This window comes from Falco punctatus (assembly GCF_963210335.1).
Source record: "Falco punctatus genome assembly, chromosome: 15".
In the NCBI taxonomy this organism is placed as follows: domain Eukaryota; kingdom Metazoa; phylum Chordata; class Aves; order Falconiformes; family Falconidae; genus Falco; species Falco punctatus.
Genome location: NC_137595.1, coordinates 1,822,410 through 1,839,924, shown reverse-complemented (window position 1 = coordinate 1,839,924; position 17,515 = coordinate 1,822,410). Strand labels below are relative to the sequence as shown.

General features: G+C 55.9%; 1 protein-coding gene across 9 annotated transcripts; it reads right to left on the bottom strand.

The window, feature by feature from the left end:
- Positions 1–16: 16 nt before the first annotated feature.
- LOC308054079 (transforming growth factor beta activator LRRC32-like) lies at positions 17–16,864 on the bottom strand. Of its 9 annotated transcripts, none has more exons than XR_013923945.1 (4): positions 14,506–14,644; positions 11,653–13,609; positions 10,750–11,538; positions 17–6,880 (listed from the first exon to the last, which is right to left on the bottom strand). XR_013923945.1 is itself a non-coding variant. In XM_080366296.1 (3 exons), the coding sequence occupies exons 2-3, from the start codon at positions 13,601–13,603 to the stop codon at positions 11,381–11,383; spliced, it is 2,109 nt and encodes a 702-aa protein (XP_080222422.1). In that variant the 5' UTR covers positions 13,604–13,609; positions 16,845–16,864; the 3' UTR covers positions 7,677–11,380. The 9 variants fall into 9 exon arrangements, 5 of the variants coding, with proteins under 5 accessions (XP_080222422.1, XP_080222421.1, XP_080222420.1 ...); XR_013923946.1 differs by lacking the exon at positions 17–6,880 and adding an exon at positions 7,677–8,715 and having other exon boundaries at positions 9,569–11,538; XR_013923947.1 differs by lacking the exon at positions 17–6,880 and adding an exon at positions 7,677–9,653.
- Positions 16,865–17,515: the final 651 nt, after the last annotated feature.

Genomic DNA, 17,515 nt, shown 5'->3' with positions numbered 1-17,515 from the left:
GAAACAGCACCTGGGAACTGATGAAGAGATGACCGGCTGAAGGGTGGGGAGCTGCGGGGCATCAGGTCTGGCACGTCACCCCACTAAGTGCTTGGATGCTGCATACCCCTTCACGCCCTGGCAAGGCGTAGAGACCAGAGCCATGGCATTCTCCACCTCTGGCATCTTCAGGAGAGCTGTCGGATCACAAAGCAGATACATGTGTCTTTGCTCAGGATGTAAAAACATGCCTGTAACTGGCTGGCAGGAATCGGAAAGAGAGGGGGACATTAGTAAAGGACAGAAGGGGTTGACATAGGCTGGTAGTAATTTCTGGCTTTTTTCTTATTTTCTTTGCAAGAAGCTTTGAGCAACACAATTTCTCTGACCCAGAAAGAGTGAAAGTCTCAGCTGCCTGCCTCCTCTTGTCTCCAGAGCCCCATGAGAACAGCCAGGATGCTGCAATAACCAAAACTCCAGATGTATATGTGTCAATCAAGGGTGTGGGCACTGGTGTCTTCAGCCTGGAGAGGACCCAGCCAAAGGCTGTGCTGGGACTGAACCTGATTGAATGTGAGGAAATCCTGCCCCTAGACACAACTTCACAGCTTCAGCCCCAGCCCCTTTTCTTACAGACAAACCATTTTACTGCCCCATCCTCAGCTGGGGCATTGGCATCTGCTAGCAGGTTTCGTAACTGCGGAGGAAGAGGGTGAGCAGAAAGGGGACATGTAGAAGGGCTCTCAGCACGTAGCCCACAAGCTCATTCCAAAGCAATTGGGTTAAAGCAACTTCTCCCTGCTGCAGGAAGGTGCTGGGCTGCAGTGCAGGGACTCCCTCTGCCGCACCCTGTTCTACAGCCCTGCCCATGCAAACTTGAGAAACAGCCCTAAAACTGAACGCGCCCATTAGAAGACATGTGGTCAGAGCAGGATCTAACTCAGCGTGGGGCTGTCTTTAGCTTGTCAGCACTTCAAACCCCAGTCTGTAGTTGGCATTGGGCTGTCTGTTGCCTTCAGTACCCCAAAGTGCATAGGGGCAGGAGGGGCAGCTAAAGGGCTTCGCTTTACCTCTGTTGCTGGGCTTTCTGCGTCAGGACTAATGCTTTGATGGGTACCGCTAATTCCAGGCTCCTGAAAGCAGCGTAACCAGCTTCCACAGCAATTTGCCTCTCCAGGCCAAGAAAAGGAGCTTAAAGTCCACTGGCTGTCTCACAGACAGCCCAAAGGGGAGTTTGCCCAGTGCTGTGGGCAAGCTGATGTGTGCATGTCCATGGGCCAGCACTGGGCATGGGTGTCACCTGCAGAAGTGCCCTTGTCATTGCAGGGACCAGATTACAGCTGACCGAAATGATGCAGTCAGGAAAACGGCATCTGCCTGGACAGGAGCGAGTTTGGTGTGACATTTCCATGGCTTGCACATGCTTGTCACAAGGTGTGCTTTTCTGAATCTTTCCCCTCCCTGAGCAGAAAAGCACAAGTGCAGCCTTGCTGCTGTGAAGACCTTCAGGGACCAGGTAGGCTGATATTTTCCCACTGTGGGAGGTGACATTTGAGAGACAAGTCCAGCTGACACCAGCTTCTTTTGGTAACAGCCACAAGTTGAAGACCTCTACTTTGGGCTTTCACTTTCTCCCTCGCTGTGCAACTTCCCTTCTCACTGGCAGGTGCTTTCCCTTTAAAGGACAAAACTGGGTGGCTGGTTAGCAGCCCCTCATGACCTCCCTTTGACTTGCTATCATGTGCACTAAAACTAGGACACGCAGCTTGAATTGATGACCTTCCCACACTACTCCCGTGGGATGAAAAGGCCACAAGGTGCATTGTGCCAGAGCAATGGCCCATGAGGAAGGGTCCTGCTGGGAAAGCACCGAGGTCACTCCCAAATCCCAAGCAGAGTTACAAGGGGCTTAATTAAAGGGCAGAGAGAAAAGCAAAGAGACGCTGTGTTCAGTCCCTGGAATTGGCTGGCCCTGATCCCATTAATCTTCTTCTCCCTCATGCCTGTGGGCTGACACCAAAAGGCTCCAAAGTTACAGCAAGCTCTTGTCAGCTGAGGAATGATTTTTCAGCAGGAAGAGGAAAGGTACAGGATAAAAGCAAATTTGCTGAGCTGCTTGTCGGGGCGCACAGCTTGGATGTCTCTGCAGGGGGCATGTGGAGGCCAGCAACCACCATCCACGGATTTCTGCTTTGGAGTGGCTTCAGCAGGAAGCCTGTCCAGCTCTGGACGTCCCACTGGCTGCAATGCCACTGGCTGAACATTGGCACTGTTGGGCTGGGACTCGCTGGTCTGGGGCAACAGGGGCCTTTTCTCACTGCAGTCGGTACTTAGAAAATTGACCCGAGTATTTCAGGGTGTGAAATGCTTTCCCGGCTGCAGAACGCAGAGTATCTGTTGGAGAGGACAAGGGATAAGCCAAGTCTATATTCCCTAAACACTAAATCCTGCATTTTGGTTTCAGTCCCCAAAATGAGGGCAAAGCTGGTTAGAATAACAAGAGCCTGCCTGTTTTTATGGGATAAGGTAGCAAGGAGCATGCCCAGTCCTATAGCACGTGCTGCTCCCAACCACTGCAGACCAAGCAGCAAGTACAACAGAGTCCTCCAGCACCTGTGGGACATCAGGGCAGGTCCTGCCCGACTGCTGCCCTCTCCAGCCCTGAATACTGCCCCACGAAGGAAGATGTAAGGGCAAGTCAGACCCTAGCTAGCACAGTTTGTGCTCCCCAGGGAGCTCCCCAGGGAGGCCGAGCGCAGGCATCTGGGCAGATTTCATCCATCTACAGGGCATCCACCCTGGGGAGCCCTTAGAGCATCTTCCACTTCCTAGGCTTCCTTATGGTCCCAGACGCGGTTCAAGCACCCTGCCTGTTTCCAGAATACAATTTACTCTTTTTTATGTCACCATTAAGTGATCCCCATGAAATGACTCTCTCTTGGAGAACTCACTTGGCCTCAGAGTACCCGTGACAAAACCCACAAACGGGTTTGAGGCACAAGTGCGTGCAAAGGGTTAGAGCTGCATCGTGCTGTACAGAAAGAGCCAGGCAGAGCTGACTGTGAAGGGTTTCACCACTGCTCAGCTCACGTCCCGTATGGTTTGCTGGAAAGACCCACTGCCCACCCCAGTCCCTGAGCTTTGAGACAACCTCAGTGCACCCCCTAAGGGCCAGAACTGACCAGCACTGTAGGACAGGAGACCATTTCCTCAGATATCTGCAAGTCCCCGTATCTTCAGCCTGACTCAGCTGCTCCGTCATCAGCCCAAAGTCTCCTCCAGCACCCCAGCTATTTAAGAAAGCCGCTGTTTGTTTTGCTCCAGTGGTACCTGAGTCCTGCCGTCCTGTGTAAGATCAAACTCTCTCCAGCCTCCACCCCAGGTGGCATGTGGCAGAGACAAACCTGATCTCTGAACCTGGTCTGCTTCTACCGAGGGCTCTCTCGTAAGAGATAGTCCTTGTTAAGTCCCTGGCATGGTGGATTTTGCCTATACACATCACAGGATCCCAAGGGTGGAGGAAGAAAAGCCCCACGAAGCAGCACCTGCTGTTGGGGCCAGATGCTGGTGCGGTGTGGGACGGGGTGACAGCACCCTTGGGTGCCTGGGGCTCTGCCACGTGACTGGCAGCTTGGTGCTGCGAGACTCCCGAGGGCCTGGCGTAAAGCTGGGCTCCTTCGCCGTGAAGTTACTCATTGTCTTTGGTGAAAGACCCAAGTGAGACTGGTCTCACCACAGCGACATAGTTCAGCTCTCACCTTCCTTGAGCCGGTTGAGTCCTGCTGGCACTCACTGTGCTGTGGAAGTCCCTGGTATTTCTTTGACATCCCACCTTCCCGATCATGGCTTTTGCAGATCCTTCTCTTACCTCGACACAAAATCAGATACGGTGTCCGCACTTCTCCCTTGTGCTAGCCTAAGCGCTCCTTTCAATTAACCCTGAGGATTTTGATGTTATGAAATATTCTCTGTAAGTTCCCCTTTCAGCCTTGGGGAATGGGGAAATGCCTTGGGCCCTGAGGGGGACATTGCGGGGAAATCTGAACAGCTTCTGAAGGGATTAGGAATTTTCTGACCAGGAAAAGCTGCCTTTGTCAGTGTTGGGAGGTGTCTGGGTACTTTTTTGGGCATCATGTGCTCAGTGGGCAGAGGGAGGGCAGCGAAGGCAGGAATTGCCAAGCAAAAACAATCCCGTGCACTGGGCACATCTAACCAGACACCTCCTTCTTCAGACTCCGGCCAGAAGGATGCAGGACCTCCAGTGGCTTCCAGTCCTTCCCAGTTACAGTCACTGTGCCCTGGACTCCTCTGTGGCAGGTGTCCTGCATCCAGCCTGCCAGAACGAGCTGCTTTCCTGGTTGTTGCTCCAAAGTGTCCCAGCGCCACATCTCTGCTGAGGGATGAGGAGGTCTCGGTGGGACTGCAGGCTCTGTCGGAGATGCTAATCCTTCTGGGGTGATTTCTAACGTTATCTCATCAGCTGCCCACACGGCCCAAGAAAAAGTGACCATCAGCACAACTAGACCCAGCAACAGAGGATTTCAGACAAGAGGGTCAGGAGGGTCAGCAGTCCCCTAATCTCTCCTGAGACACAAAGGTGGGCAAAGTGCAAGCCCACCTCTGTGCAGGTGGAGGGGGAGGAAGGTCTGGGCTTGCTACCTAGGCAAAGCTGCTTTCCAGCTGGGTGGCCCCAGCATACACTGGTTCCTGGCCCTGGTCCTCCCCAGAGCCCCCCACCGTGGAACACCCTCTTCCCTGCTGGCCATGGTGCAGTGGCACGCACAGCCCCAGCACCCACTGCGGCTGGTACAGGCTGAGCTTCAGGAGACGGACAGCAGGGATGCCCGACCACCCGGGTGGGACGTGGAGCGTTGCCCTGCCATTGCCCAAGCTGCTCGGTCCAAAGGCTGGTCTGAGTGCGCTTAGAGCTTCCAGACCAGAATGGACCCATCCCTTGCACAAGGGGCTGACCGGGTCTCTGCTCTGTGCAGTGTGAGGCCCAGAAAGGAGAGGGGATGTTGCCACCTTCTGGCCAGTGGTTTTGCTTTTAAGGGCCACCACCACCCCTTCGGGTCCCTGGAGAACCTGCTTTCACCGTGCTCCTGCCTGCCGCGTTGGTGCTGGCAAGTCTCACAGGCACTTTCCCCCCTACTAACCATATTGCTTTCAGGAAAGCTCCTCAAGATGTGGATGGCGTCTTATTCTGGGACCTGGAGGACCTCAGATGGGTTGTCACAGCCAGTTCATACTGGGGTTGGATGGCAGATGGGAAAGCAAGAGCATCTGGGTTCCAAGGGGTTCAGGGGAAGCTGTGGACAAGGGTCAGGAAAAGCTGCCGGAGAGCAGGAATGCAGAGAGGAGGTGTGCGAGGGCGGTCTGGCAGGTGGAGGCATCTTGCAGGTGCTGGGAGCTGTGACCGGAGAGGCTACGCACCACCCTCTCCCATTCCTTGGGATGCAAGGTCCCTGTGGGAGCGGGGCCAGGGCATGGCAAGCCAGTGCCAGCGTAGGGAACGGTGTCCAGTGATTTCTGATGTCAGCCTCCTGCTCAAGCCTGCTGCCTCTGATGAAAGGTGATTTTTACCAACCCCTCTTCACAGAAAATTTTTGCAATGACTAAGTAGTAGGACACACGCAAAAAAGGCTTCCTTTTAAAGCAAAAGTAGTCCTACGTTTGATGTCAATTCCTCCTCTTAGCTCCATCTGTGGAACAACTCTAGGGTAAGTGCTAAAAATACTCCTTCCCCTTCCATGTCTCTCTCTTGGGGAAGGAGGAGAGCAGGAGGGGATTCCCAGCCCGGGAGAAAGGCTTCCCTTCCCCAGCCTGCTCGTGATGGAGAGCCACTGTGGGGAGAAAGTGCTGGGGCTTCACCTGCAGGTGCTAAGCAGAGGGAAAGACCAGTGGGGAGCAGGGAGGAACATTGGAAAATGTCACCCCCGCACCTGCCTGCTTGGTGCTGGCTGCCTTGGGGGCACAGCCAGGAGGGGAAGGCTCAAGGAGGAGCTCACAGGTGGGCAAGGAGAAGACCTGTTGCTGGGTCGGGGCTTGCCTGCGCACAGAGCTTGCTTCTGGGATTAAGCTAATTAGTGGAAGAACATCAAATAGTTGTCCTGGATGGCCAAAGGTTCATGTCCTCCACCCCTGGGACTTGGACAGGGGCCAAAGCAAATGCCCATGAATGGTTTGTGACCTGCGTAAGCACATGGGGACCCCTCCCCATGCACCATCCCAGCTTGCAATGGCTTTTGTCTTCCAGGCTCAGGAGAGGCAGCTTTGTATGAGGACCTTCCAAGAGCTCCCCTGCCATCAAAGTGCCCCACGTCCCCTCAAGCCCCTGGTGACTCCCCTCAAGCTCCCCAGCCCACGCTCACCTACCGGGCAACCGCATGAAGAGCCACATCCTTTGGCCTGGGAGGCTGTGAAAGCACCTGGTTATGATGACAGCACCAGGTTGTGGTGACGCAGGTGGTGATGGCACACTGTCATGTAGCACTGACGTCTTGGCGAGGAGACAGGTTGTGCTCCCTGGCCAGCTCTTGCCACATCCCACAGGTTGTGGACGAGATCCCTGCTGCAGGGGGGTGCCAGGGAGCATCCCATCCCCTCCGGAGGCTGGGGATGCTGGTGAGGGTCTCCCTGGGTGGTAGGAGACTGTCTTGCTGCAGAGAGCTGCTTTCCTTTAGCGAAACCATCCTCCTTCCTCTTTCTGATGTAGTGTGGAGTCTGTGACCTCACCACAGGATGGATACTGAGAAGCAGGCTGGGGTGGTGGGGACCAGCTCCTGCCAGCCTATCTCCTCCAGAACCGCTTACACACGATGCTTCATCTGGCCCCGTGGCCTTCCAGTGCCCCAAAGCTGCGACCAGGGACCGTGGGGCTGCACCTGCCTGGGGGTTCCAACTGTAAGGAGACAGAGCACCTGGTGACACCTCGTGTGCTAATGTGGCAGAGACCCATTGCGGGCAGCACACACCAAGGCAGCTCAGAGCAAGCTCTGCAGCACATCCTGTCCCCAGGGCCTGGGGACAGCTGGGTTGGGGGATCCAGCTGCAGAACATGTGTCAGCATCTGCGCTCCCCCCACAAACCTCAGGACAACCCAGGCAAGGATGCTGCAGAAGGCAGTACAGGACTTTGCAAGGCAGAGGAGGTGCTGGGGGCTGCGTTCCCCATCTGCCCCCTGCCAGAGTCTCCTCTGGCTGAAGGTCTGTGTGCTGGAGAGCCAGTGGCAGGTCCCAGCCTGGCTGGAGCCCCACCAGAGAGGAAGAAAGTGTCATGAATAACACGCCCGACCTCACTAACTAGGCTAGAAATAGCTGCCAGGGGAGTTTTGTTGAGTCACGCAGAAGAGGCTGTGACAGTGAGTGATAATGGAAAGCAGTGGCGGCACAGCCCAACGAATGGGAGGAACACATGGGCTCATGTCCTGGAGGTGACACATGGGGATGAGCCACTGCCACCAGCCTACTGTCCCATCCCAAAGCCACAGAGCAAAGCTGCGTTAGCTGAGAGCACGTAAAAGGCATCCTGCCGCAGGGAGCCAGGCTATGGTAAGAGGACACTGGTTTATGAGATCAGCTGCATTTGGGAACACGTTGCAGCAACATCAGCAAAAAATAAAAGATGCGATACCTTCGTGATGCCTCCAGCAGCCATTCTGCTGCTGTCTGCATGGAAGTGGATGTACCCGAGCTCTTTCATCAGGTGAAACCCCGGGCAGGAGCTGCTGGGCAGAGGGAGGAAAACGGCATTCTCTGCTGCAGCGGTTTCATGCCTTGCAATAGCCTAAAGGACATTATGTTGCATTGTCTTGTCCCAGAGCTGGGGACATTTAGGCTGACCTGTGCTCCGTCCGAACATGAGGATGAGGAGTACTCTCCCTGCTCTGCCAGGCAGGGAACTGGTATCAGCCAGCCAGCAACCAGGAAATTCTTCACCTCTTGAAGCAGGGGAAGCTCTGGCTCTCATCTCCATGGAGAAAAAGGGAAAAAGGGGGGGGGGGGGGGGGGGGAGGGAAGTGTGCTTTAATTGCAAGTTAGTTGCAGACGAGGTAATTTCCGCATGAGTTAGCAGAACAGCTAGTTGGAAATTTTTGATAAAATCTATTTTTCTTTGAAAATGCAGATCCAGTGAAATGTGAAGGCTTTCCACTGGAAAGAATGAGTTTTGCTGGATTTCTCAACTAGTGTTCTAGAAAATTTGTAAATGGTCACAATATGTTAACCACCACTGCTTTTTTTTAAGAACAAAATTCTACTCCTACTACTTTACAGCTTAACATGAAAAATGCAACACTTTTGGCATTGTCACTTTATTTGTTTAAACTTCAATATTCTACAGATCTTTTATTCTCATTTTTGATCTAGAAAAAGCTTGAGGTCCCTGGAGGGGACCGCTTCCCCTGAACTGTGGGAAGCTCAGGTGGAGGAGCAATGAAGAACCCAGAACATACCCCTCCTGTGAACACCAGCCAGTGTGGCCGCCGGGTCCCTCTCACCTCATGGGTGAGTCGTGCTGGTTCCTGCTGACACCGGTGCGGATCGCAAGGGGCAGGTCCGGCCAGCCCGGTCACACCTCACCATCCCCTGTGCCAGCCCAAGCCCCGGGGGCTCACCTCGTGTCCTGCTCCTGGCACGTCACTTGTCCAGTCACTGGGGGAAGGGGGCATTGCCCTCGCGCTGGGGCAGGTTCAGCTCTTGCAGTACCCACGAGACCACAGCCTGGAATCCTGTTTTTCTTTGAATCGGGAAAGCGCATGAACACCAATAAAGATGATAAGTTGACATGCCATTTCCCTGGCTCAGTTTCCCTGCCTTAGCTACCCTTCTTGGACCTCGGGGGTTCTCCAGGCTTTCTTGTCTTTTTTAAAGCTTACCCCCCTCTCCGCCGGGCTCCGGCAGGCTCCCTGTCCCTTGGCAAGGCCAGCTTCTCTCCTCCACCCCTCTTACCTTAAGCTTTATGTGTTTTTGGGAGCCTTCCCTGCAGGGCAAAACCAGTAACAGGACCCTTTCTCCTAATTTTAGTACATTCTTTAGCAGATGCTCTAATCCCTGGAGAAAACGTAGGCACCAGCAGCCCGCTGTCCCCAAGTGCCACCATCTCCGCACAGGTCAGCCACCAGCTGCTGCTGGCCCGTGAGGACGTGACACAGCCTGCGTCAGCAGCACTGGATAAACACGGCTCGGGAGCACTGGGGAAGCTGGGGCCAGCGCCTGGCACTGACTGACCGAGCACCCAGGCACACAGCGTCCCCAAGCACCCAGCAGTACGCAGTGTCCCTGCCTGTCACCTGGCTCCAGCCCTCCGCAAGCCCAGTGCGAGGAGGATGCTGGTGGAAGCTGGGGAAGGGGGAGCACAAAGGGCAGGACATCTTACTGCGACATGCGTGGAAAGTACAGCCTGGGAGGGGGTTTAAATGAGGAACAGAGGCCACTCAAAATGTACCAGAAACACCCACCCAAGGCAACAGCAGCATTTTGGGCTCTGGCTGGGTGGCCCCGAAGAGTGTCCCTGTAATGTCACCAAGCACCTGGGCTGGGGAAGGGGGCTGGCACAGCTTTAGGGACTCACCGAAGCTGGATTTACCCACCTGCTGTTGTGGTGCTTCATAGGCATGCGGGAAATCACGTCCCTGCCCAGGGAGCTCAGGTGCCACCCGAGACCAGGGCACCCTGCTGAGGATAAGCGCAGAAGGGACCAAAGTGGGCACACAGCTCCTGGCACGCTGCACTCCATGCCCCAGCCCAGCTGGCTGTGTTTCCTTAGGGACATCGGCTGGGACCTGCGCTGGAGCAGGGGATGGAGCCAGGGAGCACCAGCATGACAGAGGACGAGGGCTTGCAGTAGTGGTGGGAGGGTGGCCGGCATGCACTGGGATTTTGGCAAACCAGAGGGACACAGGAGGAGGAGCAAAAAGGGGAAGAGTGTGTGTGGAAGCGGAGATATAGCAAAAAGCCACCCTTGAGCAGGAGGCTGGGTTTTTACCAGCGGCAATGGCTGCCTGCCCATCCCTAAGGACTCTGCAGGGTGGTGACACACAGCGCCAGGCTCCCCCGTGATGCCCCAGGCACCAGCATGGCTGATTGCTCGTGGTGACAAGGCGCAGAGTGCCAGATCAAAGGGAAACTGAGGCGGGAATGGAAACTGGGGCCATCAAAGGCACTGGGGGTCCCTCGGGAGCTGGATGCCCATCAAAGGCCAGGAAGCTGCAGCCCCAGCAGCAATACAGGCAGCATGGGGAAGGCATATGTTTTACAGCAAAAATGCCCTTTGCTTCATAATAAAACCACGATAAGCTTGAAAGGGGGAAGAAAAAAAAAAGTTAAGTAATTGGGATTTTAAGTGACTTCCAAGCCCTTTTGCTCTCAGCCTCTAGCCCAACAGGTGTGGACAAGTAGGTGGCCTGGGCCAGCTGGGGGCTTTCAAGGTGGAAGCAAAGAGATGTGAAACATAAAAGGTTTCGTCACAGCTGTGTTTTTACCCTTCCCCAGAGCCAGCCCCAGCCTTCAGGTGCTTGTCAGGCACCTGGCTGCTGTCCTGGGGGGGTGCAGCATCATTCTGCTGGACACCTCACAGCCAGGACAGACAGCTGGCTGTTTGTGCGCACCAGGAGCATCACATCATGCCAACAGCCATCCCGCATCACTGCTGCAGCTCACCGTCCCGCTCAGCACCCTCTCCTGCCGCCCTCCCTAGCTGGGCTCCTAGCCCCCCTGTAGATGCTCAGAGGGTGCCAGATGCACCAAGGACCAAGGCCCTGCCAGCACTTACCCCTGCGATGGAGACCGAGCTGCCCCTGCCACCAGCAATGTGGGAGTCCAGACGCTGCAGGTGGGAATGCTGTGCACCCACCGCAAAGAGCCGGTGACCCAGCATCAGCCAGGGACACACAGGACTGCGTCTCTCGTTCTCGCTGTCGCAGTGGGTGAGGCCAGGGCAGATCTCCTCCACAGCAGTGCCTGGGGTCATTTTCAGCCCTGCCAACTCCACCGCTCTGGTCAGATGACAGCTTGCCAGGAAAGGGCAGAAAGGAGGTGGGTAGGATCCTGCAGAACCCCCTCCTCATCCCGGCACCGTGACCCACCACCTCTCCAGCCACCAGCAGGCACTGCTCCCTGCCACTGCCCACCCCCCACCAGGCTGGCGAGTGCTTTGGGAACTGGAGCAGCCGCTTAGCAAGGAATTACATCTGCTTAAAAGGCAGAGAGGGGCTGCTGGGAAAGCTGTGAAACAAACGCTGAGGTAGCACCAGTGGAGACAATTCCCTTTCCACAAGGAGAGCATGATGGGTTCAGCGTGGGGCAGATCAATTCAACCAGCCCCAGCCTTGGTTTCTTGCCCCGGGTGATGAGAACGTGTGATGGCAGGGCAGAAAACCCACCCCCGAGTGCTTATAGCACATTTAACATCTTGTAGGGAACAGAGCAGATGGGGGTACCATCCTTCTGGAGAAGGAGAGGTGGCCCAGAGACCACCTCTGCCCAGCCCGGAGCTCAGCACCAACCACACTCCCTTTATTTGGTTTGCAAAACACGCAGGATGCTGGTGAGGGGAGGAGACCTAAAATACAATAATATTAATATTATTAATAATAATTAGAGTTCTGAGCGATTGCTACAGTTCCTGCTCCCCAGGGTTGGGCTACACTTTGGTGACACTATCTTCTGGCCTCACCTGGGCTGGCTCTGCAATTTTGGGATGGGGGGGGGAAGACCCCCACCCTGTTGCTCTGGAGTCCCGCACACTCCGGCACCTTCTGCCCTTTCTTCAGGAGGCAGCAAGCCCCGAAGCTGAGAAAGAAAAGGCTCATCACAACCACGAATGGAGCCAGCGAGGTGGTGTCCTTGGGAGGTGGGCAAAGCCACCGAGGACTGCTGGTTATCTTGGCTGAGAAGTTCCTGCTCTGGTCCCGGTAGGCACAGAGGGCTTCGTCCAGGTCCCGCACACCCACACCAGCGGCCCGCAGCGTGTCCAGCCAGGCCAGCGAGCAACAGCTGAAGGGGTTTCCAGCGACGGACACGTCCTTCAGGCTGTGGGACCAGCTGACGAGCGCTGGCTTTTCCAACGTCAGCAGGTTGTTATTGCGGATGTTCAGGCTTTCCAGCGGGCAGCAGAAAAGACCTGTGGGCAAAAGGCTCAAATTGTTGCCTGAGAGGTCCAAAACTTTGAGTGTGTCCAGGCAGGGGAACTCTGCCTTGCTGTTGTCCATCTGGTTACCCCTCAGAGAGAGTTTCTGCAGGGAGAACTCCAACCCCCCCAGGGCTTCCTTAGGCATGACCAAGTCCTTGTTCCCGGACAGGTCTAGGGAGAGCAGTGACGTCCGGTTGAAGGCGTAGGGCTGCAGCCTGGCGATGTTGTTCTTGCAAAGGCTCAGATGCTTCAAGTGAGGGACATTGTAGAAGGGGGTGCAGGTGCCTCCTGGGGCTGGCACGGGAGAGCCCTCTCCCGAATTCCCTCCCCGATCACTCCCCGGGCTCTCACAAGGCTGGAGGCTGTTGGAGCCCAGATCGATTGTTTCCAGCTGAGGCAGATAATCAAAAAACCAGCGCGGCAGCACGCAGATGGCATTGCTGTGGAGGTCCAGTGAGTGCACAGAGAGGGTGGCATGCTCCAGCGGTGTGGGCGAGCGGTCACTGGGCTCTGTGCCACCGGTGAGCGGCTCCCTGGCTACATCCTGGAGACAGTTCATAGCCAGGCTGAGGCTGTGCAGAGAGCCCAGGCTGTGGAAGAAGGTAAATGGGAACAGCTGCAGCCGGTTATTGCTGAGATCCAAGTCAGCTACATGTGTCAGACCAGCTGCGGTATGCAAGGTCCTATTAAACCTCGCCATCTCCGTGTAGCGCGGTACAAACTCCTCCGGATGGCGTGAGCCTGGGAGCAGGGAAGCAATAAGGTTGTTGGAGAGGTTTAAGTGTGTGAGATAATGGGCTTTGGGGAGCTCTGGAAAATAGAGGAGTCTGTTATGGCTCAAGTCAAGCACTTGAAGCAGGTAGGGCTCCGCTCCCTCCTCCGAGATGAAGAGCTCCAGGGCATTGTGGCTGAGATTTAAAACTCGCAGCTGTGTGAGGCTGAAGCCAGAGATACAGTGGAGGGAATTCAAAGCCAAGTTCACCACCTCCAGCAATTCCAGAGCCTCAAAAGCTCCCTCCTCGATTTCCATGATGTAGTTGTTGCTGAGATTTAGCTCGCGCAGCTGTGGCGTGCTCCAGAAGATCCCCACTGGCAGCCTGGTCATCTTGTTCCTGGAGAGATCCAGCATCCTCAGCCTGGTGAGGTTGCTGATGTACCAGCCTGCCATGTGGCTCTCCAGGTTATTTGCTGACAGGTCCAGGACCTCTATACTCCTGAGCAGTCGAAAGGCTCGCCCGTTAGCATGGTAATTGCGGTCCAGGTGGTTCGATCCCAGGAGGAGGGAGCGCAGCTGGGACAGCTGAGCTAGGGTCGTGGCTGACACGGCTTCCAGCTGGTTGAAGCACATGTCCAGGTACTCAAGCTGCCCAAACCCTGGCAGGTAGCTGCCCGAAAGGTTTTGAATGAAGTTGTTGGAGAGCTCAAGGTACTTAACTCCTTGGCCAAACTCCTTTGGAAACTTGCGCAGGCCAACTCCTTTGCAAGACACCTTCATGGGGCTCTACAGAGAGACAGGAGAAGCTGTCAGCACAAGAGGGTCTACAAACCACAGCTCTAGCCATGCCAGCTGCTGTCCAAGAGGGTCAGGAGCAATGCGGAAGGGAGCATTGCTCCCCTTTCCCAAGCCTGGGATGGAAAGAGGCCAGACCACCTAAAGCCACTGCTCAGAGACAGGAAGCTCGTCCCCAGGGTTAAGCTGGGCTTTCCAAGACACTGTGGAGTTGTTTCTGACGGTGCAAGGAGAAGGCTCAGCCTCTGGCCCCACAGGCTGTCCTCCCATGCGTCCCAGCAAGGAAGATGGGCAAAAAGCTAGTGTAAGCACTAGAGGTGCATCAGGCTGGTGGGGCAAACCCAGCACTGGGACAGCCCAGGAACTGCTCCAGAGCATCCCTGTCCTGTCTGGGCACAGGAAAGGCACCGTCCTTTTGGGCTCCACCTTCCTGCTCCCTCCAGACTTGTTACCTCTGCCAGTTTGGAGTTGGGAGCCTCGACATGGAGCCGTGTGTGTGTGTGCGACACAGAAACCAGCGCATCCAGGCTCCTGACTGCCTCGCTAACATCCGTGGCAGCTGTCTGAATCCCTGCGGAACCCTGCACTCCATCCTGCCTCTGAGCAAGCATCTCGAGCTGACACCCCCGTGGCAGGGACCACTAGAAGGTGCCACCTGCATGGGATGTTGGAGCAGGTAGGTGCTGGGGACCAGCTAGTGGGAGACCGGTTTGGAGAAAGGAGAGACAAGGCTGGGAAGGTTAAAGAGATGGAAGCTGGAGGGAGGGGAGAGCCATGCAAAGGGGACACACGCTGTGCTGCGCAGAGGGATGCTTGCAGCCCCGCTTAGACCCAGTGATGCTGGTGGGGCCAGCCCAGCCCGGAGGCTCCTCAGAACGCAGCCCTACCTGCTGGCATGGCATGGACCTGGGCCTCGCCTCCTCGCTAGGCTGGGCTCTGAGCACAGACAGGAGCAGCCAGAGCAGCAAGCAGCCTCGTCCAGCCAGCAGGTGTTCCAACAAGAGCATGTTGGGCTGTGGGTGCTGCCAGCCCTGTTCCGCTCCTGCAGCACTCTCCGGCAAGCTGGGCTCTGTATAAATAGCCTTCAGGATGGGACAGGGGAAGGAGATAACGCATGTGGGTGTTCGTAGCTACGGAAGTGGGAAAAGAAAGACATAAGATTACAGAGGGGGAAAAACAGTGCAGAAAGCCACAAGGAAGGCACATGGCGGGATGGGGAGGAGGCAGGGCTGCACCAGCACTCAGGTGATGGGCTGCACCGGCCACCCAAACGAACTGCCAGGCAGCAGAGGTGGTACTTGGGAACGCCAAGAGGTTTTGGGGGAGTTCCCTTGCGTGGATCTGCTCTTTCTCCAGCTTCCCCTGCCCCATGCCAGGGCCAAACCATGCCCTGTGCCAGCTCCCCTGGGCAGCCAGTGCCAGTACAGTGGGAGCAGCCGGCGAGGGCTCCCCGGCCACCCTGCGCTGGGGACGGAGCTGCTGCTGCAGCCGCTGGGGATGACCGTGGGGCTGCCAGCACCACCGGGGCTGCAGGTGAGCTCGCTGCCCGAAGACAGAGCAAATTCCCCTCCCGGCACTGCCACGAGCCCAGCCGAGGGGACTCTCCTGCTGCACCTGCTCCTTCTTGGTGAAGCAATGGCTCCCCAGGGTTTACCACCCATTCCCAGCGGGATGTGCAAACCTGGCATTCCCCTGCTCCTCCTCGTCTTCCTCCCCAGGCGTCCGCTGTGCTGCAGGGGCTGAGCTCCTCGCTGCCACATCCCAGTGTCCCTGCCAGGCTGCAGGACAGCTGCTGGGTCACCTCCTCGCCCAAGGCAGGAACCAGGTGGGGACTTTCCCTGCGGCAGCTCCAAGTGGCATCCGGGTGCCCAGAGCTGCACCCCACCCACGTGGGTTTTTTTGCAGTGAGATTTCCATGTCCCTGTGCCGCCTAATGCTGACACACTCCGCGGGGACATGCTCCTTGCATGCTTCATGGGGCGTTCTGCAAAACACATGCTTTTGGGGTTTTTGGCTCACTGTGGCCGATTTCCTTCACATCTGAAGGAGCACCTCCAGGCTGCTGCATGGCTGCCTCAGGACGTGTTTTTCTGTAGTTTCAGCTCTAGTCCTAGATGTGTCTGGCAGGAAAAATAAATAAATTGTATATATACGTATATATGTCATCTATTTTTCCTGCCAGACATATATAAACATATATATAATATATATATAATATATATAATTCATATACGTATATACAAAATGTATATACACGTATACACCCAGAAGATGACACAGCCAGGTTTCTGCTGCTGTAGCCCCTTGCCCTGCTGGCAGCTGGTGTGGCAGGGAACACTTTGTCACCCCCGGGATGTGGTTCAGTCTGGAGCCAGACCAGCGTCACCAGCCACGGCACACCGGGTGGGGGTGACAGCCAGGCAGGCTCGGGCCAGAGGCCAGGGCTGGTGTCCCAGGCTGGCACCCTCCCCGCTCACCGCAGCAGCCCCGGGCTCCAGCGGCAGCTGTGGGTGCACAGCCTGCCATTGTTTTCGGAGGTGCGGTGAGGATAGCACATCTGTGCAGATGTGAAATTCTGCAGGCTCTGGCCAGGGAAACACCGACCTCTGGATGAACCTTCGCCTCCAGCATCCCTTGCCTCCCCTCGGCGGCCAAGCGCGGAGCCCCAAAAGCGGAAGGCGGTGAGGGAGGAACGGCTCCACGCAACTGCTCCTGCCCCTGGTGCAGCCCCCGCTCCGGCGCCGCCTTGCCCGGGGAACCCCGGCCCGCTCCTCCCTGCACCCCGAATTGCTGGGCACGGGTCCGCACAGTGGGCACAGCCCATGAACTCAGCTGTAAAGTCCCTGATTTTGATCAGGGACTTTGGAGAATCCCTGGGCATTTGCATCCCAAGGCTGTGAACTCCCTTTGCAGAGCAAGCCGGGCGTGGACCGAGCCCTCCAAGGTGCCCTGCAAATACCGAGAGGCTTTTCAGGGACCGTGCTGAAGGCAGAGTGAACCTCACAGCATGAACGGGAAGAGATTTGCTCCTGCAAATCCCAGGGCATCCCATGCTTCCTGCCACTTTGAGCCTCCAGACTGGCTCCCCAGTCTCTGGAGTGGTCTGTTGAAGAGCGATGCTCCTGCTCCCCCCCAGCTTTCATGTGAGAGGTCTCCAAAGGACAGGAGGAATGAAAGGCTTAGCAGAACAGCAGATAAAGCCACTTGCCTAATGTCATAGCCTTACCGTGGGGTGACAGATGCTTGCTCCAGCCTGGGCGTTATGGAGGCAGAGGGCACCTGGTTATCTAGGTACACCAATTCTGTACTACTTCCCCAGGAAATAGCGATAACAACACTGTTCTCTGCACATATCCCTGACTGCAGAGAGCAGCAGGGAGTTGGGAAGCCAAACGCTGAGCAGCTCTGAGCCCGATGAGGGGGACTGGTCTTCTTGCATCAGTGGTGGTGGCTGCAGCAGGTGCGTATCAACTACTCCCCAAAGGATGGGGAGATGCTTTGCCTTTCAGCTGCGTCCCATTGCACAAGCACACTCGACATACTTTGCACTAGCTGTAAAGACTTTCCAGAGAAATTCCTGGTTTGGCTGAGGAAGGACGTCCCACCGAGAACACTGAGATCAGGAAAAAGCTTTATTTGCAAAGAAAATATTGACAATTTACATAAACTTACATCCTAATTTATATACATTATGTATATTTTATATACAGATAGTGTCTTGAATAAAGATGCCGAAGCACAAAACAGCATCAGTATATCACCGTGCAGCTCTAATGGGTAACGGGGGGACTCGTGTCCCTCTTCCCACACCTCCTCTACCGTTACGCTTTCATTGGGGTGTCTGAGAGAGAGTGATGGACATGGGGGGTGGGGATGGCACGGTGGGGGTGAGGCTGT

Bases quoted from the DNA above. Each gene is read 5' to 3' on its own strand.
- LOC308054079 (XM_080366294.1), bottom strand. From the start codon at position 14,625: ATGCTCTTGTTGGAACACCTGCTGGCTGGACGAGGCTGCTTGCTGCTC. The intron at 13,610-14,505 runs GTAGGGCTGCGT...GTCTCTCTGTAG, and splicing joins GGTCCATGCCATGCCAGCAG to AGCCCCATGAAGGTGTCTTG. The intron at 11,539-11,652 runs GTGAGGCCAGAA...ATTGTATTTTAG, and splicing joins AAATTGCAGAGCCAGCCCAG to GTCTCCTCCCCTCACCAGCA.